This window comes from Erpetoichthys calabaricus, chromosome 5, assembly GCF_900747795.2.
Source record: "Erpetoichthys calabaricus chromosome 5, fErpCal1.3, whole genome shotgun sequence".
NCBI lineage: Eukaryota > Metazoa > Chordata > Cladistia > Polypteriformes > Polypteridae > Erpetoichthys > Erpetoichthys calabaricus.
The window spans coordinates 225,328,250-225,355,550 of record NC_041398.2 but is presented as its reverse complement, the minus strand read 5'-3'; the positions used below and the strand labels follow the sequence as shown (position 1 = coordinate 225,355,550).

Sequence of the window (27,301 nt, the reverse complement as noted above, 5' to 3'; positions counted from 1 at the left end):
ACTCATTTGCAAAGATTTCCACTCTCCCAGGAGCCAACGGGGCACTTGAAGTGTCACAAACAGTGTGAGAAGAGAGGATGCTGCCCAAAACTGCGAAGCTCTCGACCCCGAGGAGCAGCCCGACATTCCGCGCCTCTCAGCATCCACTTTTTTTTCTCACGCACATGGTTTACAGCTCGCTGCAGTTAAAAAGTAGAAAGATGCAAAGCTGTTTTCCTCTTCTCTTCTACTATCAAGTAGTGCCAACTAAAAAAAAGTTACAATGTGTCAGTTTCCGCGACAGTCACGTGGACGAATAAATAAAACTTCTCTGTCAGATTGCGCCTGGCGGCGTACGTCTCGGCGCTGTAGTCCAGAGAGGAGGGCTGGGAGAGGATGACGTGGGGTGCACTTCTGTGGGATAGATCGGCGTGTTTGTGTTTACTTCTTTTCAATATCAGTAAAATAAATCTCACACAAATAATACCAATTCGTAAAGACGATATAAAAATGGCGTCCACAAACGAAGTGATTAGTTCCTGTATTATAATATGTTCTTTGGTCATACGTAATTTCCATATCACGTGGTCATACGCAATTTCCATTTCAAATGCGAAAAGAATTTTTTATTTATATATATAATATAATATATATAGAGAGAGAGAGATAGATAGTAATATTAACAGGAGCTCAGCTACTCAAAATGGAATTCTCTATGGGGAAGACCCGGGATTGAACCCACAACCTCTAGATTTAGAAGCAGCCGTTCTTGCCTCTGTGTCAGCCATACAATTGGTATTTAGGCTTTGGTTTTTACATATTGGCAGCAACATGTAAATTGAATAATTTATTTTTCTTCAGTTATATTTGTGAATAATGGCCCACTTGTTTTGTTACACCTTTTGTGAAAGTGTTTTTGATATTTGGACTTCAGTCTTCACATATGCTTTACTTCACGTCTGCATTTTGTCATTATTATAACATGAAAAAAATTCTGTTTTAGTTATGTGTTCAACATTTCTTGCCTCGCATTTCCTGTCAACCTACATTTACCTAGATCGTTGTAGACACGGAACACACATTAAATGTATGTATTCGAAATAACGATATTTTATTTACTCTGTACAATTCCAGGCACCTCACACCCAGATAAAGGGACTTGAGCTGGGAGATCTTCAGCTATGTCAGTGGGGGATGATATAGCAGGCTGTCTGTGCTGATTAACACATATGCAAAACAAAGATGCTGATGAAGAGGTTTAAAGGAATTTAACGTGGCCCGTTATTATGACTTTTTTCCATAGACTTCAGGGATTCTAGTGTTAATCAGGGATTCACCTGTAATGCTTTTCCAAAAGTCTTGATCATTTGGCTGCATTTCTTTCACCCTCTGCTCTAACTCATCCCAAACAAATTGGATTCAGGTCACGTGGCAGTGGTTGTCTACTGCATCACATCACTCTTTTTCCATACCAAAAAGCTCTTGAATAGCCTAGATTTGTATTTTGCAAACGCAAAATACAATGGGATGGCACATTGCTGGAAAATGCAGCGAGAGTAGGCATGCTGTTTAAAGTGTATAAATGTTTTATAGCTGCAGTCTCTGGAAATAGAACAGAACTAGAGTATAAATAATTACTTAATTATGCATAATTTTTCATAAAAGTCCATGGGTGGTTCCTGTTTTTGCACCCAGTATTGTTGGAGTACGCTCTAAAAGGCATTAACCTAAAATTGTTTTCAGTTGGTTAAGGTAAGAAATGTGTGTGTGGATATACAGTATTAAAGAGTAAAGTAGTAATAACAATGTACTTAAATTGCTTTTTGTCTGAAAAGTTCCCATACAGGGAGTTCTCGGGTTACAACGTCTTGACATACAACGTTTTGAGTTTACAACGCTCACTCCCATAAAAACTTAAAAAAAAATTGAGACATGAGTGTTTCGGCTTACGCCATTAGCGTCGTAGTTACAGACTACATGGGCGAACTAGTTTAGTTGCTCGCAGCGGGAAGAATATGCAGTAACACATCGTATGAGTGAGGGAGTTGGCAAACTCGTTTCGTTTCGCGCTGAGGAAGTGTTCCATTTGTGTGGCTTTGTTTGGCGACTTTGTGGCCCTTATCATGGCTCCTAAACGAAAGTCAGAGTCTTCAGATGGTAGTGCTTCGAAGAAGAGGAAAGCCATTACGATGGAAGTGAAATTAGACATTGTAAAGAGATCAGAAGGAATAAAGGTAAAGAATTTTTTTTACACTTATTTTTTGTCATTTTTTTCTGTTACTACAGTACAGTGTACAGTACAGCATATTTATGTCCTTTTCCTTTTTCTGTGGCTTAGTTGTGTTTTTATGTTCTAGATTATGATTTTGCAGATGTGTTAGGATAGGTAAGTGACTTAGGCTAGGGTGTGTTTCGACTTGCACCAAAATTTGGGTTACATCACTGTTGTAGGAACAGAACTGTGTCGTAACCCGAGGACCCCCTGTATATGCATTTAGTTCTCTGGGAAGCGAGAGTGTATACCATATATACTCGCGGATAAGTTCTCCTGTGGATAAGTCAGGACTTGATTTTACAGTATAATTTCTGGTATTTTATAATGTTGATCGTATAAGTCGAATGCGGAAAACTCATGCTATTGGTACAAGGGATTATGATATGCTAACGGCCACCTGAGAGGGTAACCACAGAGCACACTGCCTTTTTTCTATGTGGGTGCGGCAATGCTTCTCATAATTACAAGCTGTCGTATCATCATTTCTCTAACAAAAATAAATTATATATTGCCACACAATCAATTAATTGATATTGGCAATTAAACATTGCTTAAATGTAAATATACATGTACTTATTGGTTTTAATCAGTTTAAATCATTAATTGCACTACAGGTTTTTGCTGTTAAATATACATTTACTATATACAGGTGTGTTTTTTTTTTTCTTCAGTGTATCAGACATTAGTAATTCTTGAGATTTAAATATGGCTTACCATTTTAATTATGTAGTACTTGTTACTTACCAAAATGTATACTGTATGATGCACAGCAGCAAATAATAAACACGGTACAAATAGTTTGTAAGTGTTCATCAAGAAGACACATCACTAACATGTTTAACAGGATAATAAGTAAAATATGCATTTTGATATTAAGAAACTAGCCTATTGATTAGTAAGTAGCAATTTAAAATTCGTCTTTATCTCTTATTTTTCCAGTTAAAAATATGAGCTGCCTAATTAAAAAAAGCTCACTGTCAAAGTTGTGTCTGTTTTAATTTAAAGGACAAAATAAAAAGGTCTCAATTAATTAAAGTAGCATTTCTTGCCATTTGTCTAACTGTACAGGACAACCCCTTTCATAACTTTTTCCAAATTTATTGCTCCACTTTCTTTAACATAAAAGAATCATCTCTTCCCCTCTTGTAAAACAAGCCTTGACTTTGCTGGTCAAAAAAAAAAATGCTGAACTATCATAATACCTTGCATAAAGGATCACTACAACTAAATTACCGAAAAGCTTAGAAATGCAGGGGCTGAAAATACCATTTTTTGTTGATTGGCCAATTTGCCGATCATCGATCAAGTCTTTTTTAGTGAAAATTGGCTAATTTAGATCGGCAGACGATCGATCGGAGCAATCCTAGATACTAGTCATGTTGATATTTTTCCCCCATTAGTCCCAAGCATCTAACTAACCCACATGCTTTTATCAGCATGTTGTGAGATTTCATGCACACATGTATACTAGTGCTGGATCAATACTAAAATTTTGACTTCTGTACCAGCTTTGTCACCTCAGTACTTGTACAAAAATAATGCCCAATGGGTTTGTTAGTCTAACCTACATGCATGCTCGCGCATATACATATCTTAATGATCAGAGTGGGTGTCCCCCTCAAAGTTTACAGTATGTTATTACGCAGATACCAATTTGCAGAGCAGGGAGGTGAGGGACATTGATCTCCCTTGGTGATTCCAGCCTAAATGTGTACATCTATTGGAACAAAGTTCCAATTGCTCTGATACACGACAAATCATGTTGTGCCTGCGAAAAACAATTTAATTCCACTACAGAAATAAAAATTTGGTATTTTGGTACTTTTTCCAGTATCATTATACAGTGCTACACTACTGTATACAAATGAACATGTGCCATCTTTGGTTGTTTTTAAACCTCTTCAAGTATGTATCTCTTTCAGATTTCTGTGTTGTTTGCAAACCTTCCTTCAGGATATTTTGAACCTTTAATGTTTTTAATAATTGTAAACAGGAACCAGATATACCTTTTGTGCTTGACACAGTTTTGCAACCATTAGGCTCTAGCAATTATAGCTTCTTCATACCACATGTATACAGTACGTGACCTAAAAGGCTTAACCTTTACCCCAGGCAAGCGGTCTTGCCAATATGTGTGGGAATGCTAGTGCCAATAAACACATTAAAAAATAATGGGGACACATTTCATTAAATTAGAGCTTGACTATAGAGGTCAAGTGACTCATTCTCATGTTCTGGAATTTACTCTAACAATCTGAAATTGATTTAAATTATTTGCTAGGAAGTTATTTCACAAGTGGATTTAAGCTATTAATTGTCTCAATACTCTGGAAAAATTCTGAATGAGCAATAAAAGTGGTTTTATAGTGGCCAAAGGCTAGCTCTACTGCCATTTAGTTTTATTTTAGTCACTCTGTTATATTTATACTTGTGCATTTTCTACTAGTTTACTAGTTTTATCCCATATTCCAAAAGCATGTCTGTTAGTTTTACTGCTGGCTCTAAATTTTCCTTTGTATGAGTGAGTGGTGGGTGTTTATGCATTAGGGCTGTTCGATTCAATGTCTCTATTGTTTGTTATTTCTTGCACTAATCTCGGCATTGTATTCCTTCAGACAGGCTATACAGCATTGCAGTATCTTCCAGATCTGTGTTTGCCTTTCACTTCCAGGAGCAGGCGTCTCGTCCTTCTTAAATGTAATAGTTCACAATGCATTTTGAGACAGATTTTTCTATCCCATTGCTCAGTTCTTGAATCTTCTGTCGTAGTAATAACAGATTTTAAGCAATGCTGTGAACCTTGAAAGTCACCCTTTAATCTGAGATTCCTGATTTACTGCTGTTTTATGCTAGAACTATTTAGCATCCATTGCAGCAAGTCAAAACTGGTTTCCCTTTGCCATTAAAGACATTGGAAGGTAATACTCATATTTCTGATTTTTATATTATCTTAACAAGTCTCATTTTTAAAGTACTTTAAAAGATCCTTTTTAGTGTTGGCAGAGCTCTTTTTAGTTACCTAAGCCAGCCAGCAGCTTACTTCTCTGCTGATTTGACACTATGCCTGAAGCAATGAGGCGTAACAAAAAAAAATTCAGGTCACCTGTATTACATTTTTGCTTCATCTGTAAAAGTGCAAAAAAGAGAGTGTTTAGTTTACCCCATAGGTAATTCCTTGTGCAATTGCTCTCACCTAGGAGAGATTGACCAATTGTCCGCTAGGAGACTATTTATTTATTTCATTTAAAAAAAATCTTGAAATGGAAATAACTATAGCATTCTTATTTTTTATTTTATTTGTTGTGCTTTGTATTAACATAGTAGTTCCCCATTAAACAAGTCATTTTACAAATTTCTTTTGTAAGATTATTGGGATGAGGATGCCTGCTAAGCGAATAGTGGTAGTAAGAAATTAGAACTTGTAACAGACGCTACATTTAGTAAATCTGTTTCATTTGTAAACCAAGTAAAGACTTGCAGTGCCTTAATGTACTGTATATAAAACAGAAACAGATAGAGAAAATTACATCCCCTGGCCTCTGGTATCAAAAAGGCAAAGGCGGCAAAAAGAAATAAATAATAACTATGTTTAGTATATATCTTATAAATCATGATCGATTTTTCGTCACAGTTCCTTTTGTACTTTTATGGGTAGAATGAAGTGATGTGCCTGGCTCTGCTTTCTCTTTGACTAAGTTACTTTGTACTTGTAGTGAAACATATTTTTATGAAGGACTGTGTTTTCAAGTGTCACATTTGTTTGAAAACTGCAGTTTATATATGTCTCTTTTAAGGAACAATGCAAGGCACAAGTGCTTTATGCTTTACACCATAAGCAAAATGTGAAAAAAGCACATACAGCAGAGCAGTTAACTTAGCACACAGAATGTCACACATCATTTGAATATATTTTTAATATAATTTTCAAACCCAAATTTTTGTTTAATTTGACAGCACTTTGGTGGATTAGCATGTAGTTAAGGGGTAGCATTATGTCCTAAAGCTCTAGGTGATGCAAAAATGGATTGATAAGAAATACATTATTAATACAATACAGAGGTTTAAACATTCACTTTAGCACTAAGATAAACCGTTTTTATTTAGCAAAGAGACCATTATGGAAGATTCCAAAAATAATGAGGTGTTTTATGTGATTAATCATTTTCACCTTACAGTGTCTGGCTAATTTGCCAAAAGCACATGATAAATTAATGTTGAAGCTCATGATCCCTTCTCTTGATAGTAAAAGTTAGATCTACTTCTGGTCTTTTACATTTTCCATCTTACAGGCATTCTGGTAAAGACTGTATTTCAATTATGTTTGCGGATCTATACATAAGCAAATCATGTGGCATTTTAATCAATAGTATTTAAAGCAGCTTAGCCCAGTATTAATTTGACATGATGAAGTACTTTGCTCCATGCACCTAAATTCTCTGTTACTTTTTTTCAGACATTTTAAACATGAAAGATATTACAATTTTTTCATGATGGCAATATCAAAGTTTTTTACTAAACAGTTTTGTGGTAATAGAATATTAGTGGTGAGTTTGAAATAGACTGTTTAGTACTATTTCAAATATTGAGGGTAAATGGGTATTTTTTTTGTATTACTGGTAAGTACAACCACATCTACATCAATTCTGAATCAAATATATTGTAGACTTTTTTGTTGCTGTTCTCCTGGCATGTATGAACCTTCCAATGAAAGTGTGTGTTTAGTTTACAGGTTTTTATTTATTTTATTTTTTGTTTATCATACAGCTAATAGAAAATATTTGAAAGTAAGCTTTAATGGTCATAAAAGCAGCTTTCTATAATTTGTTCTGCCCAGTAAAGTGCAGTTCTAATTTGAACACTTTTTATGAGAGAGCACACCCAGCAGTCTTCTGAGTTTTCTTTTGGTTGAGCTTGTATAAATGTAGTACAGCTGTAGTACAACTACTGTCAAGTCTGTGGTTTTACATATCACAAAATAACTGTCATCTGGACCTTACCAGTCCAGTGATAAAACATACATAAAAGAGTTTACAATATAGAGAAGTCTTGTGTGAAAAGGTAGCTGCATCAATTTATCTTGATTAGTAGGTGGTCAGGAAGTGTGCTTTGCTTTCTGTTCTAGATTTGATGACAGGTGAATGTAATACCTGAAATGGGTGAGTCATTTAGTAACGAGCTGTGTGTAAATGGGGTACTGACAGTGTGTCACAGGTTCTGTTAAATCTTAGACAAGATGCTGTATTTTTTGTAAAGTCAACAGAACTGTCATTTAAACAAGTGCATATAACAATATGACAAGATCATCAATATAAGGATGGATTGGATATCCATCCATCCGTCCATTCCCAAAGCCCATATAGCATGTCACTGGTCACTGGCACATATTTAGCAGGAGTAAATAAACAATAATCAGTTTTGAACTATGTCACCTCAGTTCCATAGCACACTGCTAAAATTGTCCAGGCAATGTGTTCAGTTCATCTGTGAATTGGGTTGTGTGCCTGAGCAAACTGTTGAAATGTTTTATGGTACTTTTGTACAATCTGAGCTTTATGTGGTGAATCTACCCAGAACGGTTATGGTATTATAAGCCTTAACATTTTCTAACATGATTTCTTCACCTTAGTACAGCAAAGATGGCTGAAGAACTTTTAAATGAGACAAAGCAGATTCAGATATCTGTGTGACTATGAGTAGACTACAGTACAGAATGTCAGCTTTTATTTATGGGCTGTGTTTTTCATACGTATAACATAAAACAGTGTTATAAAAAATGACATTGTTTATTCTGCCAATTCCTGCTGAGCCAGAAATATTAGGTCAAATGAATGACAGGTAACTCTGGGTTGCACAGGTGTTCCACATTCCCTTAATTATTAACACATAAAAGAGCTTGGAATGTATAGAGTTGGTTTTAGTCATTGGAGTTTTTATTTAGGGGTTGATGTTGATTTTAAAAGGTACAAAACAAGATGAAAGTAGATAGTAGACTATAATAGAAAAACAAAAAATGTTGAAAACGAGATTTAAACAAAAAACACAAAAACATTGGTGCACAAATAGGCATTTTAAAAACAACAGTGTGGAATATTTTTTGGGAAAGAAACCACTAGAGGTGTAAGCAATTTTCAGCAAGTAATCCAACCCAGGAAGACCACAGAAGCTGGTGACAGGAGTATTGTTAGAGCTATGGAGAGACACTGACAAATAACACCCAAATAAATAACGGAAGAAATGCAGAAGCTACACTACAAGATGCATACCTCTCATTAGCATCAAGAACAGAAAGGCCAGACTATAACTGGCAAATAAATACAAAGAGGCGCCAGAAAGTTTCTGGATAGATGAGGTAAAGGTTAAACTTTACCAGAGAGAGATGAGAAAGGATAAATGTAGTGAAACAGAAGGACTGCAAATGATCCTATGCACACCAGTTCAACTGTAAAGCATGAGAGAGGCTGCACCATTGCTTGGGCGTGCATGGAAAGCTTTTGGAAGTGGCTCACAGTTCTTTATTGATGATGCACATGACGATAGTGTCAGCAGGATGAATTGTGAGGTGTACAGAAACAAATCTAAACAAATGCCCCTAAGGCGCATTGGATAGAGTTTCATAAAACAGCAAGGCAATTCCTTAAACGTACTGCCTGGCACCAAGAAGTTAATCAGAAAGAAAAGGTAGCAAGTTATAGACTGGCCAAGTCATTCTCCTGATTTAAACCCAATTGAAAATGCATTTCATCAATTGAAGAGGACACTAAAGACAGAAAAGCCACAAGACAAGCACTATATGAAAGAGGATGCCAATAAAAGTTTCTGGTGATGTAAATAGGTTGCGGGCTTGCTGAAATTGGGAGGGCTAAACATAACAAACATATTTTTTTCCAGTATTTTATAACGCAATACATTGCCCAGAAATAAAAGCTGACATTCTCTACTTTAGTCTCATATTAACCGTTACCCTTAGATTATATATTTCATGAATATACAGTATAATAAAAATAACCCATTTTACCTCATTGACAAAGTTTCACTGTATATGGGAAATTCAGAATTGGATAACATCAGAGTATTTGTGTACAAATATCCATCATTTTGCACGTACTAATCTTTACTTTTATTTTACATTATATAATATACACATTTTTTTCTAAAGTCATTATCTCTCAAACCCACAGTCCAAAGACATGCAGGTTAGGTGCATTGGTGATTCTAAATTGTCCCTAGTGTGTGCTTGGTGCATGGGTGGGTGGGTGTGTGTACGTGCCCTGCGGTGGGCTGGCGCCCTGCCCAGGGTTTTATTCCTGCCTTGCGCCCTGTGTTGGCTGGGATTGGCTCCAGCAGACCCCCGTGACCCTGTAGTTAGGATATAGCGGGTTGGATAATGGATGGATGGAATAATTTGCACATTCTGCACAAATTTTAACTCTTTAAAGCCCTATTAGATTTTCATTAGCTGTGCCACAGTCATTGTTTATGAAGTTTTATGTTAATTCATCATTTATGTTAATTTTAGACTGGACAGAACTCACCTAGAATTTTAAAGTGTAATGGGAAAAATACCATATGCCAGATTATTTATTTATTTATTTATTATTCTTAATGGAAAGTATTCACCTTTTTTTAAGAAACACTGTTTAATGTAATTTCAAATTTTTGTCTTGCTTGAATATGTACAAAGGTTCTGAGGTAGATGTAATGTTAGGGCTTTGGCAAGGTGTGATGGTGAATCATTAGTGTCAACTGCTGCTCACTAATAGATTAGATTAATCTTTGCTTCTGGACACCAGTATATTTTTCTAATGTACAGTGTTAATTTAAACCAGCACTTTGTTATAGTTGCCTTTTTATGGGTAAAGCTGCTTGTCATAAAATATAAAAGAAGATTGCTTAAATACAGACAATTTAAAGCCAAACATTCATTGTTAAAGTGTGAGAAAATTGTCTCTGAGAACCTAAAACATCCACACATCACATGATTAGCTCCCTTTGGCACTATTTTAGATAAGCCTGTTTAGCTGTTTGAGTTCCTGTTAAAGACTGTGATCACAACCCAATAAGATAAAAAAATCTGTTACTTGATTACCACCTTTTAAGGGTCAGTTAATAACTTAAGAAGAATACTGGTACACTTCATGAGCTGCACCAAGCAAAGATAGTTAATAGGTTACGTCTTTGTCTTCTACTCATTGACCAAGTTCAGCCATTACTATATTTGTCCATGTATATCTTGGCATCAGCTGTGCATACTAATTTTCTACTGAAAGAAGTACCCTCTAATCACAGTACGAAATCATGTATAGTACAGAAAGCCATTTATACATTTAGTACAACGCTTGAGGATGTGCGAAGAAGTACCCATAGAAAAATCTCAGTTGTTTATATAAAAAAAAAAAAAAAGCATTTATAATGTAGGTTTTCCTCCCACACAGTGGTATAGCACAAGTGTGTGTTTAAGTGGATCCTGTGATGGACTTGCACTGTATGCAGTGTTGGATCTTACCTTGTGCTTAATGTTGGCAGAGAAGGCTCTGGCTTCTCCAGAACACTGAATTGGCTATATTAGCAATATTTTGTTATGATATATTTATATTACATTAATTATAATGTATGCTGAACATGCAAGTCATGTTGGGTAATAATAGCATTTGCTAAATATACAGCATATTAATAATAATAAATGTATAGAAAATATTAAACTTTTTTCTCATTCAGTGCAGTTCTGTTTAGGTATGAATTGACAATGTTGAACTGTTTTAATGCGAGAATGGATGCTTTGAATGACGTGATGACACTTGTAATTATGGGAGGGTCAAGCTAAAATCCGTGTCAGGTACAGGGATAGTTTACTCAGTTTGAAGCTCTAAATGATATATCCTTGGAGTGGAGTGGATTGCAAGAATCACATGTTACCTTCAGTGTCTCTCAGCATGCTGTAAGTAATTCCTGATAGTCTAATTCACCCTTTTTTATTTTATGGAAATTTTCTAAATCCTGCCTTAGAGTTTTACAGTTTGGAAAGTTGCAATTTGTGAATTCTTTCTCCATCCAAAATCAATTGGTGGGTGTGAAGGAAATTATTTGACTGTTTCTGTATTATTTTATACTAGCAGCAGTACCTGGCGCTGCCCGGGAATCTATAACTGGTGAATTTCCCAAATGAAAGAAACAGAACATAGAAATCGAACAAACATTTTTCTAATTGACATTTTATTGTAATAGGTAATATAAGTGTTCATTTTAGAGGCTTTGGATACAGTATATTTTTTGTGTTGTCCTGGGGTTCCGAAAATGAACAAATTGTGAGGATTGCCCACTGTAGAACATGTTACGTAGAGTTGTCCGTGTGAAAAGCATGGATTTTCCAAATTGATGCCTTTATCTTGGAGTGATTGCCCTTCAGCCTTAGTAATTTACATAGCAAAATCCAGACGAATAGGAAATTCTAGCCTTTTGAAATCAAAGGGTAAATCATTTGGAATCAGCGGAATTCTTTGTATGACAACATGTTGACATCTTGCGCAAGGTTTGAGACGGCCTTGAAACAGACTTTTTTGAACAGAAAATTGTAGACGTTTGAAATCAAAGGGTAAATCATTCGGAATCAGCAGAATTCCTGGTATGAAAACATCTTGACGTCTTGCGCAATGTTTGAGACGGCCTTGAAATAGACTTTTTTCTGGCATCGGAAGTGGACTTTCTAATGCCGTGTCTTTTTTTTGGTGGCATGGGTATATTAGCGAAAAGCAGGACAATTATAATGTGTCACATGGTATTACGTATGGAATAAGCATCAGAGTGAGATGAATGTACGTTATTTACAATACGTCGGAAAGTGAACAAATAGCACCAGTCAGTCAGAAAGACCAAGACTGAAATCTTACTGTGAGTCGGAATGCGAGCAAATAGCACCACAAATACGGAAAGCCATCACGCGCACTGGTTCATTCGCGTTTTACATCCATACGGCAGTTCCCCTTCATGAGATGAAAGCAGTTGGCTTTCTCATACTTGGACACTTCCGCAATGTCTTGGCAATTTAAAGAAACATTGGAAAAGAGAGATGCACAGAAACCAAACGTCCCTCTAGCTGGCTCTGCCGTTAACACGTCTGTTGCAACATGTGGCCATCTTGTCGATGAATATTACGGGGACTTTTTGCGAACGTTGTGTCGGTCAAAAGGTGTCCTGCGCTTGACCAAGGACATTTTTCCCAACCAAACATATCCCATGACCTCCTTCTAGTCACAAAGCAGCCCCATGCCCAGTTTGGTGGCGATCGGACGCCCGGTGCAGATTTGTATGGCGGACAAACAAACATACATAAACTCTGCTTTATATATTAGACATTCTATAATCCAGGGGTTGGCAACTTTCAGTGGTGACGTGCCAAACCTATGTTACAATGTTATTCTGCTGGCCAACATAATTCTACTAATTTTGTTATATATAGTATCAAAATTGGTCAGGTTATAATGGGCATACTTTTGAAGTCCATTATAATCGGATCTTATAATATTGGTCATTCAATATTTTAAAATACATAGGATTATATGTGAAAAGAATGTCTTGTCAAATTTTAATTTTCAACACATTTATTTAAAATTGTATTATAAATGATAAATTACAAGTTTTTTCAATGCAGAATGCATAGTTTGAATAAGAAAAACTATCAAGAATTCTAATATAAATCATTTTTTATTATTAATCAGAGCTAATAATCAATTAATGCGAAGCAACTATATTCGGTGGCTTTATTTTTGGTTTCAATTATTTGACTAAAATAAGTAGTTTGTTTCTGTTTTGTCTACATAGAGTAGTATATTGCTGTACTTTCCCCTTTTGTATTATTAATATGTAGCCTTTCTCAGAATGCCTCAAATCTCACAGACTTACCAGTGTTTATTAGGTATTATAGTATATAACTTCTCCCCACCTTCCTTTCTACATTGATAACCACAGGCAATTGGGTGTAGTAAAAGACAAGCAGGAGTTAAGTTACAATTTAAACAATGTATTATTGATAATATTCATAAATAATAAGAATATATGCAAAGTACATTTGAATATTGGCAACCATACAACCTGATTAAATGGTGATGTATAGTTTCAGGCGGCACACAGACTTGTTAGTTACTTAAAAATGTCTCTAATTAAGGCATCATATGTGATCCGCTTTCTTGAGAACAGGCCGCAGTGCCTATCTCAATATGGCTGCCAAGCTGTGTTCTTCATTGTGTTGTCCTTTTCAGTTCATGGTGTGAGATGGTCATTCAGCAGTTTGGTAAGAAAGAGAGAGGGTGAGATAAAGCAAGCAAATTTTCTGTTCAACCCCTACAGCCAATAGGGCGTCATGGTACTTAAAGGCTTTTGATACAAGCCAATTCCAAACAGTCATGCTTCAGACCAATGGGGGAATAGAATACCCTCACACCTGCCCCCAAAACGCATGTGTTAAGGTAAAGCTTGGCAGTTAGGCAGCCTGGCTTTAATGCGGGGGTTGACTGAGAGACTTTAGCAGAGAAAACCCTTGTCAAACTGGTTTGAGGCACTGTCGTTTAAGTGACTCAGTCCTGGTTTTTGTAAACATGAATGCTTCTCACTAATGTAACACTAATATTACATTGCTTTTCCTAAGTTACAAATAAAGACATACAAAATATTTATCAACTTATATGCATGGCGGCATGGCTGTACCTAATTTTCAGTTTTATTACTGGGCAGAAAACATACAAGGCATAAAAACCTGGACACAAATAAATGAACATACACAGGCCTGGTCCGCAATAGAAGTAAAATCCTGCAGCACTTCTTTATATTCCCTGCTCTGCGCTCCAGTAAATGCAAGTTATCGCAAATATACTAATAACCCAATTGTGCTTCACTCACTCAGAACATGGTACCAATTTAGAAAGCAATTTAAGATGGAAAATTACCTATCTGTGGCACCCCTGCAAGAGAACCACATCTTTCAACCCTCGCAAACATATCCAGTTTTTAATACCTGGAAAAGATTTGGGATTAAATTGCCCAGAGATCTTTATATAGACAATATCTTTGCATCCTTTGAACAATTACATTCCAAATTTAACCTTCCATCTACACATTTCTTTCACTATCTTCAAATTAGAAACTTTGTCAAACAGAACCTGCCCGATTTTCCTCATCTCGTACCCTCCACCATGCTGGAAGAAATATTGCTCAACTTCGAGGACTTAGACACCATTTCTACAGTATATAAAATTTTATTAGAGTCCCTTCCTTTCAAAGATCCAAGAGGACAATGGGAAAAAGATCTCTTAATTAATATATCAGAAAAGGAGTGGAAGAGAATGCAGAGAATTTACTCGAGCTCCATATGCGCAAAGCATAGAATTATTCAACTCAAAATTATATATCGAGCTCATGTGTCTCGCTTAAAACTGTCCAAAATGTTTCCAGGGCAAGATCCAACCTGCGAACGCTGCAACCAAGCTCCTGCCTCACTGGGTCACATGTTTTGGGCATGCACCAAATTAACAACATTTTGAACCAAAATTTTTAAGTGCCTTTCAGACAGCCTTGGTGTCACAATCCCTCCTAGCCCATTAATAGCTGTGTTGGGGGTTCTTCCAGATGGATTTGAAATGGATAAGGACAAGCAAACTGTGATTGCATTCACTACACTTTTGGCATGCAGACTGATTTTGTTAAATTGGAAGAATCCTAACTCTCCTCTAATAAGTCAGTGGGAAACTGATGTTTTATATTATTTGAAATTGAAAAAAATCAAATTCTCAGTTAGGGGATCTGTACAGAATTTTTTCAAAATCTGGCAGGATCTAATCAATAATATTTTAAAATAAGTAGAAATAATTATTTCCGCATTTCTTTTCCTTCTCCATTTTTCTTTTTTTTGCCCTATTAAACTTAATAATGTAGGCATGTTTACAAGCCTTTTGGCAATGCTGTCCTTCTCAGGGGTGGGGTTTGATTTGTTTTCAGTCCTATTTTTTGTAAAAGTTGATCTATATGTATCGAATGATTACAATAAAATTAATAAAAAAAAAAACTAAAAAAAACTTATATGTAAAATCTCATATCACAACAGTTTCTTAATGCCAGAAAGAGTCCTTTTTATAGCTTCCCTTTTCTTATCAAAGTTTTTAAACGTGGACTGATGTTTAGTTTGATAATGTGTTTGTACACTTGATGTACGACACTTTCACAGTGTAACGCACATACACACACAATGATCCTTTTGTTGTACAAATACATATTCATTTGTCAAGAGTCTTGAAAAAAGCTAACATCAAGTTTTTGTCTTTTTATGACACATTTTAGGGCAGTATATTACTTAATAATAACAAGATTTGTTTTAATGTACCACAGCCTACACTGAACACATGGTTTCCCTTTACATTTGTGTTGCATGTGCAAAATGTAGGTGGGGATGCGGAGCGTGAATGCATGCGCTGTAATTAAAATATAATAACGAGGTTTGTTTTAACATACCACAGCCTGCACTAAACAAATGGTTTCAATTTACATGTGAGTCACATACGCAAAACATAGGTGACGGTGCAGATGCTGTAATTAAAATATATTTTTTTTGCTATATTTCAATTCAATCAGAGTACCATTAAAAATCGTTCCGCATGCCACAGGTTGCCGATCCCTGTTATATTCTATACATGTTTGTATTCATATATATTGCAATTATAGGACAAAAGATTTATTCTAGCCTCACCTAAAAGAGTTTACTTTAAATTTCTAGTTTTCTAGTAGACTTACACAGTGTAAATGGTGATTGTTTTTAGCAGTCATTACTTATCTATGTCTTTGTAAGCTTCAGAAAGTCTTTGTACTAGTCAGAGTAGCTCAGGTAGTATGAGTGTTAACTTGCTGCTCGCTCTCAGGTATCCATCCATTTTCCAACCCGCTGAATCCGAACACAGGGTCACGGGGATCTGCTGGAGCCAATCCCAGCCAACACAGGGCACAAGGCAGGAACCAATCCCAGGCAGGGTGCCAACCCACCACAGGACACCAAGCACACACTAGGGCCAATTTAGAATCGCCAATTCACCTAACCTGCATGTCTTTGGACTGTGGGAAGAAACTGGAGCACCCCCACGCAGACACGGGGAGAACATGCAAACTCCACGCAGGGAGGACCTGGGAAGCGAACCCAGGTCCCCAGGTCTCCCAACTGCGAGGCAGCAGCGCTACCCACTGCGCCACTGTGCCGCCCTTGGGTCGCCTTTCTGATCAATCGCCGCCACCGCCCTCTGCGGCGGTTCCGGCGTGGCTGGGGAGTTCGTAGGGACCCAGGCCCCTCTGTTCCCCTAAGGGCAGACCCGTGGCGCGCGGCCCCGTCGCATGCCGTCCCGCCCCCCTCCTAGGGGTGCCCCTCCCCTGCCTTCCGGTCACTCCCGTCCTTCAAAATAATCTCTATGGTCGCGACCACATCTACTACTTCCGCCGACACCCAGGCTGTCTGCTCAGCTGCCGCAAGCCTGCTCTCGCACGCTTGTTCTCCCGCACCGACTTTCTCTCTCTCTCTCCTCACTGCTTCCTACTTTTCCTCCACAACCTCCGTTCTCTTCTTTCTCCCTTTCTTGTTCTACCCTTAACCGTCTCAGGCTTATCTTTATAATGGACATGGCAGCTGTGGCAATCAGCAGTTCCCGGGAACAATTAAGGAGCAGACCGTCCCTCACCTGTGCACTTAGGTGAGAAACATCCGCAGTACGAATCCACCCGGGAACCGCTTCAGCCACACTACCACGCCCCCTCGCTACGCCACGAGCGCAGTGATCATTTATTTAAAAGTGGCTTTTGCCAAGAGAGCTACGGACCCACAACACCACATTCCACCCCCCATAAGACTCCAGTTGCACGGGAAGGCTCCATGCCACTGCCAACCCTGTGCAACTGGAGCCCAGGTCCACAGCTCGGCCACTCTACACTGCACTAAAATAATAAAAGCACTAAAACAAATAATCCCACAATAAAACCAACCCAAGCCCCACTTCATAAAAACAGGACATTAAAAGAATAAGAACTTCACAACACAAATAAAACCCTCAATAAATAAATGTCCTCCTCCGGCTTGGGTACGTGGGTTCTTGAAAAGTCTGGCACCAATCCCGCTTGCTGCTCTGTCTCCTTTTCTGTCCTCACTGCTAGCTCATCGGTAACATTACTGACGGTGTTGGGTTCAAGGGCTCCCGAACAGCAGATGGAAGCATGGAGCAGAACTCGCATCGTCACAGTTAGTGTTTCAAAAAGTCCACTTAGGCATGACATACCTGTTGTTTAACTCACAATGTTGTGAAGCATGAGGTAAATCTCGGTAATGATATGACGTCTGATGCATTAATGGGAGCACAGAGTTGCTGAGACATGCAGTTACAGGGACTGGTCAAACTGCAGAGCGGAAAATGAATTGGCAAACACTAAATTTTGGTCACTTGTTGGGTTTGTGAAGTCAGAATAGTGTTCATTACTTATAGAACTAACAACTAAAGAAATAAAGAAAGCATATATGATTCATATTTGAATGGTTAGGAAGTGAATGAGATGTAGTCTCCAGTTACAAATTATTACTGCATTTACGGTCAGTCCAGTTTGTGGAAATAGATATAAGGGATTTTTAAAAAATGTGAAAATGGATTTATATTAGCTTCTCTTTAGCTTTCAAATTCAAATCATGTATTTTGTCTTCATTTTAGGATTTGGTCGGAAGGATGTTGTGGAACACCTTTTGCAGACAGGTGCTAATGTTCATGCCAGAGATGATGGAGGACTCATCCCTCTGCATAATGCTTGCTCTTTTGGTCATGCTGAGGTGGTAAGCCTTCTTTTGTGCCAAGGAGCAGATCCCAATGCCAGAGACAACTGGAATTACACACCTCTCCATGAGGCAGCAATCAAAGGCAAAATTGATGTTTGCATAGGTAAGATATTTTGATTTATGTTGATCATTTGAAGTACTAATTTGAAGAATGGTTACTTTTATTTTACTGTGAATCTTAAGAAGTTTGTTAAGATAGTATTACTATATTCTATGTACAACCATTTACTTTGTGAGATTAGTGAGAAGTAATTCAATATAGGCCCAAATCCCAGTTTTCCATTGCACCTAATAATTGTCCATGGTGACTTCATACTGCACTAGACATCACAGTGGTAGTGCATATATTAGAATCTGTTTTCATTCACAGTTAGAGCTTCACTGATTGGTGTTACGTGGGAGCGTTTGCTAAGCTGTGACACTAGTTGTTTAGCAAAGAAATAGAATTCAAGCTTGCATTGTAAAACCTACAGAGTAACTGAAAACTGAAATTATAATTTGGTTTAGAGTTTACACTTTATACATTGTGATACACTTAAATTGATACTTCTTAGCTCTTTTATGCAGGTCTTTTTCTTTTTTTAAAGTTTTTGACATTAAATAATTTTTATTGAGCAGTTCTGGATCATAAAAATGCTGCTCAAAGGTGAATTATCAGTATCTGATATTTCTTATTGCCCTATTATGATTTCTTTAAATTATCTATACATACATCCATCTTCCAAACCCATTTGGTTGCGGAGACGCTGGAGCCTATTTCCAGCAAGGATCAGGCACGAGGTAGGAACCGTCCATGGACAGAATGCTAGTGTATCACTGGATGGATCCACAAGTGATAGAAATTAGCATTTCCAGTCCAGCTAACCTGCATGTCTTTGAAGTGTGGGAGGAGGCCAGAGCACATGGAGGAAACCCATGTTGGATACTGGAAGAACATGCAAACCTCTTGCAGGCGAGGCAGCAGTGCTACTACAATGCCATCTACTGCCCTCTTCACATTACGTAATAACAAAGAAATGGCAAGTGCATGCTTAGAATTTTAATTTCATCCCAAAAGAGATTGCCATTTTGGGTTTTGTGTGAAGTTTACATGTTAATTGCCATGAATTGTGGAAACAAAATTCAAAGCGGACCATTCTTAAGTCTGCTAAATTCTATTTTAAGTAAATGGAATTGGGTAGCAAACATACTGTATGATGATGAAACCTGGGGAAATGATCTTCTGTTTGAAGCCCTCTTGGGGTGTTTGTCTTCTTATTGATCTGAATAGTGAGGCAGTGCATTGAGAGAGACTAATAAAATTGTTTTACTAGCTTTTGCTGAACCTTGCATCATTTACTTTTCTTGGTTTTCTGAACGCTAGTGGGAGATGTATGTAACATGAGCAATTGTCTTAAGTTTTTATTTCTGTACACCTTCTGTTCTTTGTTTATTGTGAAATTAATGTACATCTGCTTTTTTGTATTTTCATATGCAGACAGTATGACTTCAATGGAAATGTTGGGGCTTATTGGATTTGTAGATAATGGTTTTTATTCAGTTGTTGCCTCTGAGATCATCATTGTATGTTGTTCCCCTAAAATGCAAAATGCACATGACCACCAAATCTGTGAAACATTGTTTTTTTACAGGAAAGAAAAATAAGTTGGAACAGTACAGGAGCATATTCTGAAAAATATGTTTATAATCTTTACTATGTTCTAAATAATATTTATATCAGCTGACTGTAAATCAAAAATATCTTATTTAGTAAGAATGTACAGTATGCAAAAGCACACATAAAATTCTAACACTGACTGTCCCTAATCCGAAATTCCAGGGAACAGGAGTATTTCGGATTTTAGATATTTTGAGATTTTAGAATATTTGTATATACATAATAAGATATTTTGGGGATGGGACCCAAGTCTGAATATGAAATTTACTTATGTTTCATATACACAGCAGAATACCTGTATCAACACCAGGCTTTCAGTTTCCACCTGTAATGGTGTGTTTTGATTAAAAGGTTACAAAGAAAAAGTAAAAAACGCAGTGAATAAAACACAAAGTTCTGGCGGTAATGATGATTGATAACAAAGTGTTGCCTACAGATCTTCTAAGTTCAGCTGTGCAACCACTTTTGAAGTGTGCCGCTCACTCACCCTCCCATACAGCAGTTTAAGAGTGCCATGCTGCTTTTTTCACGACTTTCACCTGTTAAAACAGGAACTCCACCACGGACCCAGCCGGTCATAAATGGTTAGCACCAGATCATGTTATTCACAACTGCTCATCAGTACAAAAAAAATAGTGGTAAACATTGATCAGAGTCCCATAAGGGCAAGTGAGCTCAGGTGTGGAATTTTCTACTTGTGGCATCATGTTCATGCTCAAAATGTTTCAGATTTTGGAATTTTGGATTAGAAATCCTCAATCTGTGGGAATAGAGGTTACAGAATGGTTTCTTGTATAAGTTTCCTACTATTCAACGTCCTGATCAAAATTCTTTATTTTGCCTTCCAATGTTAGTTCTTTTCTGTAGCCTAAACTTTTAGGTACATGCCTGAGTTGACGTTTAACAGCAAGCTGTGCTCATTACAGCACTGTCATAATAGAATCTGAAAAAATAATCAATTTGTCTATCCATTCATTTTCAAACTTGCTAGTTCAGTTGACTTTTTTGCAAAGGAGCTCAGGTGAGGCGCTAGCCTATCACATGGCACAATCTTACAAAAGCACATACTTGTTATAATGGTTTGATCTGGCATTTTCATATGAATAACCTACACTAGCAAGTGTAATTGTAGGCACTTTGAACAGTGTTCAGTAGGAGAGAGAGCTGCCAAATGTTTAATGTCTATTAGTTTGCAGTTTTGCAGTATTTTTAGTCAGGTATGATGTTAATTCACAGTTTTCTAAGGTAGAATGCTTAAAATAAAGTTTGAGTTTTAGCTACCTTAACCATTTCTTGGTAAAATGCTAAAAATATGCAGACACTGAAATTCTGTCATTGTTTAAATTGAAATATTGCAGATCCACTGAACAGTGTCAGAGTATTTATTGGCATATTCCTAAGAATAATACTGAAAGTAAATGTCTGTGTGTTTTTTTGTTTTTTTTTTAAACTGGCATGTACTATCAATAAATGTTGGCTGTTAAGTTAATTTGACTTCAAAAATGTAAATAAACTTATGGAAGCTCTATGTATAGTCTATATACAGTATGTGTTTTAAACAGAAAATGACAGAAGTATTTTTTTTTTAACTCACTTGGAAAGTCTGAGAAGATGGCTGGTTAAAAATCTGGGTAATTGATTTTTTGTGCAAGGTGTTAAATGGACCAAGCAAAGTTAATCAAGTGGATGATACACTTTAGTACACATTAGTACAGACATGACCAGCTTTGTTTACATTCATTTCAGAATAAAGCCTCAACAAAATATAGGAGCACTCTGCCAAATAAAATTATGTGTAAGTCACACTTGAATATCTATTTTACTAAACGAAGGTTGTACATATGCATGGACGCCAGACGCACTGAAGCGCACGCGCACTGCGACTCAGCGCCCCAGAGTCAAACCCAGCGGCTTCCCAGACTCAGTAGGTAGCGCCCAAACAATACAACACAACCTGTAAACTAAACTTCAGGACACAATACAACCGCCGCCCGAATGCGCACATCACCGCATATAAAACCTTCGTTTAGTAATGTTTATGAAGGTTGTATGTATGCACGGATGCCAGACGCAACCCGTGCCAAAAGCGCACTCGCACAGCGCCCCAGAGTCAGTAAGTGGCGCCCAAACAACACAACCTGTAAACTAAACTTGAGGTAAAGCGTGCACGCCAACAAGTTGCCATGGTGACATATTTAAACATAGACATAGAATAACTAGACGCCTCATGACTAGCAGAATCGTACGTCAATGTCGCCGCCATATTGTGAGTGGCACTGGTGTGGAGTGAAGTAATGAATAATGTGCTGCTTGGGATTGTACAAACCGCTGTACGCTCCAAACCAGATCCCGGGGGATTACATTTCATAGGTAAGGCTGAACAATTGTTTTGTTTACATTTGGCCATTAGAAAATCCCTTTTTATAATCTTTACTTTAGCTAAGCCAGGCTAAGCTAGCAAAGCTATGCATTTATGTGCTCAAGTGAGCCTCCAAACAATGTTTTGGCTAAACGTATTTAGTCACTAACTATGTAGATTGTTGTTAGCTGTTAACATTTCTCAAACTTGATGATGTTTTTTCTCAAGGAGCACATTGAGGAAACACAGTTTGAAATTGACAACCATCATTTTATGCTCATGTCTTTAGTTGTGTCTGTCTTCCACAAACTAAGGCTGCACCATGTTGCCAGACTGAATACTCTCAAATTACAAGATCTGAGTGAGCGAGAGGAATGTAAGTCTGGAGGAGATCAGTGAGGTTGTGGAGAGCTTTAAATGTTAAGAGCGGTATTTAGAATTGTATTCTGTAGTTAACAGGGAGCCAGTGAAGTTGAGAGAGAATAGGTGTAATATGTTCAGTGGATTTACAACAGCAGGATATTATCCTGGCAGCAGAATTTTGAAGAAGTTGTAACTGATGGATACGGTTTTATCGGATGCCAGATAGAATAGCATTACAGTAATCTATACGTGAGGTGACTCGGGCATTAAACAATACTTCAGTACTGTGTTGCGTAAGAACAGGACAAAGTCTGCAAATGTTTCGAAGATAGAAGAAGGCAATCCCCGAAATGTTACTTATATGGGAGAAATGATTAATAATAATAATTATAATTATTATTATTTAGTAATTGCCATTATTAGTGTATAAATGGATATAAATAATTGCATTTAAATGATTCGCCAAAATCTGTTGAATGTAAACAATACTGTTTTAAACATTGTTTTTTCATCAGAAAACCCGGTTTCCACATCTACCTGTATCAGTTTAAATGGCACTTTTGCCACTCGCAATAAGGCTGATGCGCTGACGTATCGTGTCTACTGGGAAACACAGTGAATGCGCCGTCTATCTATATACAGTGGTGTGAAAAACTATTTGCCCCCTTCCTGATTTCTTATTCTTTTGCATGTTTGTCACACAAAATGTTTCTGATCATCAAACACATTTAACCATTAGTCAAATATAACACAAGTAAACACAAAATGCAGTTTTTAAATGATGGTTTTTATTACTTAGGGAGAAAAAAATCCAAACCTGCATGGCCCTGTGTGAAAAAGTAATTGCCCCCTTGTTAAAAAAATAACCTAACTGTGGTGTATCACACCTGAGTTCAATTTCCGTAGCCACCCCCAGGCCTGATTACTGCCACACCTGTTTCAATCAAGAAATCACTTAAATAGGAGCTGCCTGACACAGAGAAGTAGACCAAAAGCACCTCAAAAGATAGACATCATGCCAAGATCCAAAGAAATTCAGGAACAAATGAGAACAGAAGTAATTGAGATCTATCAGTCTGGTAAAGGTTATAAAGCCATTTCTAAAGCTTTGGGACTCCAGCGAACCACAGTGAGAGCCATTATCCACAAATGGCAAAAACATGGAACAGTGGTGAACCTTCCCAGGAGTGGCCGGCCGACCAAAATTACCCCAAGAGCGCAGAGACGACTCATCCGAGAGGTCACAAAAGACCCCAGGACAACGTCTAAAGAACTGCAGGCCTCACTTGCCTCAATTAAGGTCAGTGTTCACGACTCCACCATAAGAAAAAGACTGGGCAAAAACGGCCTGCATGGCAGATTTCCAAGACGCAAACCACTGTTAAGCAAAAAGAACATTAGGGCTCGTCTCAATTTTGCTAAGAAACATCTCAATGATTGCCAAGACTTTTGGAAAAATACCTTGTGGACTGATGAGACAAAAGTTGAACTTTTTGGAAGGCAAATGTCCCGTTACATCTGGCGTAAAAGGAACACAGCATTTCAGAAAAAGAACATCATACCAACAGAAAAATATGGTGGTGGTAGTGTGATGGTCTGGGGTTGTTTTGCTGCTTCAGGACCTGGAAGGCTTGCTGTGATAGATGGAACCATGAATTCTACTGTCTACCAAAAAATCCTGAAGGAGAATGTCCGGCCATCTGTTCGTCAACTCAAGCTGAAGCGATCTTGGGTGCTGCAACAGGACAATGACCCAAAACACACCAGCAAATCCACCTCTAAATGGCTGAAGAAAAACAAAATGAAGACTTTGGAGTGGCCTAGTCAAAGTCCTGACCTGAATCCAATTGAGATGCTATGGCATGACCTTAAAAAGGCGGTTCATGCTAGAAAACCCTCAAATAAAGCTGAATTACAACAATTTTGCAAAGATGAGTGGGCCAAAATTCCTCCAGAGCGCTGTAATAGACTCATTGCAAGTTATCGCAAACGCTTGATTGCAGTTATTGCTGCTAAGGTTGGCCCAACCAGTTATTAGGTTCAGGGGGCAATTACTTTTTCACACAGGGCCATGTAGGTTTGGATTTTTTTTTCTCCCTAAATAATAAAAACCACCATTTACAAACTGCATTTTGTGTTTACTTGTGTTATATTTGACTAATGGTTAAATGTGTTTGATGATCAGAAACATTTTGTGTGACAAACATGCAAAAGAATAAGAAATCAGGAAGGGGGCAAATAGTTTGTCTATGTATTTAAACTTGAGGTAGTGGTGACTACTGACAGTGCCAGCAGTCAGCTACTCCACAGTGCCAGCAGTCAGTGTTCTCCACTCCACAGTACCAAAAGCTACTCCACTACACAGTGCCACCAGTCAGTGTGCTCTAATCCACTGTGCCAGCACTCAGTGTGGCAGCTGTCAGTGTGACTTATTTGAATCACATTAAGGTAATTCAGTGTTAAAAGTAAGTTCAATTATGATTCCTAACAGCAAACGATTTCTAGCTAACAACACACCCATAGAAAAACAAAAACGAGGCTGCATAGATAAAAACAATGAACGAAGGTGCCTACAATGTGCTTCTGAAACACCAGAACCAAAGGAGTCACGGCTCCAAAAAGAAACAGCTTTAGTACAACTGTATTTATTTAATTAAATGAAAACTTTCCCAGGACTCTCCCACCCTTCATGATTTTTCATCCCTACAAAGATTGGAGGGAACAGAAAGTAATTGCCATTCTTGGATTTGCGATTCTTTAGAAAATCGTGGGTTTACTGGTATGACATAAGTTAAAGCAAAAAACTCTATTTTGAAGCAAACTATAGAAAAGCCACCAAAATAACTTTGTTATATTATAAATTTATATACTTCGCTTTAGTTTTGTATTTTTCAAGTTGAAGTTATTCTTATTCAGTCATGGTATATACTAATTTTCCACCGGAAGTTGTGCTGTTAATTACCTTGTATAAATTTTGAAAAGTTCTTTGCCTGTTCATGAATTTTAAAATGAGGTGTACAGAGCACTTGTCCAAACATGTTTCTGTGGTATGCTTATGACAACAAAGAGGTTCTTGAAGTAATACATTTTATCACAGATTCTTGGCAGTATTTTTGTTGAGATATGGATGTGTTCCTGTTCACTTGTGTGTTCATAGCTGGAGTTTTCATGTAATTAATGAAGTAGGATAGCATGAAACTACACATGTGTAGAATGTAGAGTGATAAAAAATAGCGCTGAAAAATATTAGTCCTGGATGTGTTGTTTACGAGCCAATGGAATACTGTATAGACGAAAAGCTGATACAGTATGTAGGATGCTGTGGCTGTGCTGCTATCTCATGGATACTGTTGGATTGGTACTAAAATTTTGACTTTGGTATCGATACCAGCTTTCGGACCTCAGTACCAAATCGGCTCCAAAGCAAATAATAGATAACTCCAAAAAAAAACCATTTTACTCCTTTCTCCCTGGTGTGCCACACAGTTGCTTTCCTCCCTGGTACTGACTATGCATCGTTTTCTTCTTGATAGCTGTGAAGTCTCAATTGCATCAAACTAATGAGGGGAGGAGGAGGAGGGTTATCTCTGAAGTTCTCATCACATAGAAACGTCTGGTTTATTTTCTGACAATTGTAGTAGTGAGTGTTGAGGGAAGGGTTTGGATTGAGGAGAAAGCTGCTGTTTACTTATGATACAAAAAATCCTAAACCGCTAGCACTACTTTGTTTCAAAATTTTGTGTTTACTGTACTTTTCTAGTACCGGTATAACACACAACCCTAGTCCTGGCTTTGAAAGTCGTGTTTGGTCATTGTCATTGTAGAGTTTGAATGTTCTCCCTGAATGTCCTTCATGTCCTCTAGCCATCTGATGTTTGGATTAGGGTTTATTTGTTGAATTCCTGAATAAAATCTCACCCAAAACCAGAACAATTTTAGCAGGGGAGTGCTGTTTTTCTTCACAAAAAATATGCCTGATAGTGTATACGCTAAAGACCAGAGCAAACAGAACTTCATCCTTATAGTGCAGTGCCACAGGTCAGCACTGTTGCTAAACCAGCCCAAAGCCAAACAGAGATGGTATCATTTAAATACACATAAGGTGTCACCTACAAATGCGCAGTCTCATGCATATGGAAAATTCAACATACGACACTGAAACTGTTGTGCACAACAGAAGATCATAAAACCAACTCCTGTTTAAAAAAAAAAAAAAAAATATATATATTTATAATATATACAGTGTCATATGATAAAGTTTGGGAACCCCTTTCAGCCTGCATAATAATTTACTTTCAACAAAAAAGATAAGTCTTTCATTTCCTAGGAACATCTGAGTACTGCGGTGTTTTCCGAACAAAGATTTTTAGTGAAGCAGCATTTAGTTGACATGAACTTTTGCACTAGTTTGTGATTTTGGTCAAGCTAGTTCAGACATTTTTAAGTGTACTAGTCTGGATCATGTTTTACTCTTTGGTGTTTTACTTACAGTAAATGGTCTGTTTTGCTATATATACAGTGCATTCGGAAAGTATTCATAGCGCATCACTTTTTCCACATTTTGTTATGTTACAGCCTTATTCCAAAATGGATTAAATTCATTTATTCCTCAGAATTCTACACACAACACCCCATAATGACAACATGAAAAAAGTTTACTTGAGGTTACCACTCGTTACCTGTATTAATGGCATCTGCTTGAACTCGTTGTCAATATAAAAGACACCTGTCCACAACCTCAAACAGTCACACTCCAAACTCCACTATGGCCAAGACCAAAGAGCTGTCAAAGGACACCAGAAACAAAATTGTAGACCTGCACCAGGCTGG

The 27,301-nt window shown here is 37.4% G+C and overlaps 1 protein-coding gene across 1 annotated transcript in view; it reads left to right on the top strand.

The window, feature by feature from the left end:
• LOC114652284 (poly [ADP-ribose] polymerase tankyrase-1) overlaps positions 1 to 27,301 on the top strand; it is a 208,201-nt gene that overhangs the window by 9,514 nt on the left and 171,386 nt on the right. The window contains exon 2 of the mRNA XM_028802598.2: positions 17,971 to 18,195. Coding sequence (XP_028658431.1) covers positions 17,971 to 18,195 — 225 coding nt within the window. The remainder of the gene's footprint in view (positions 1 to 17,970; positions 18,196 to 27,301) is intronic.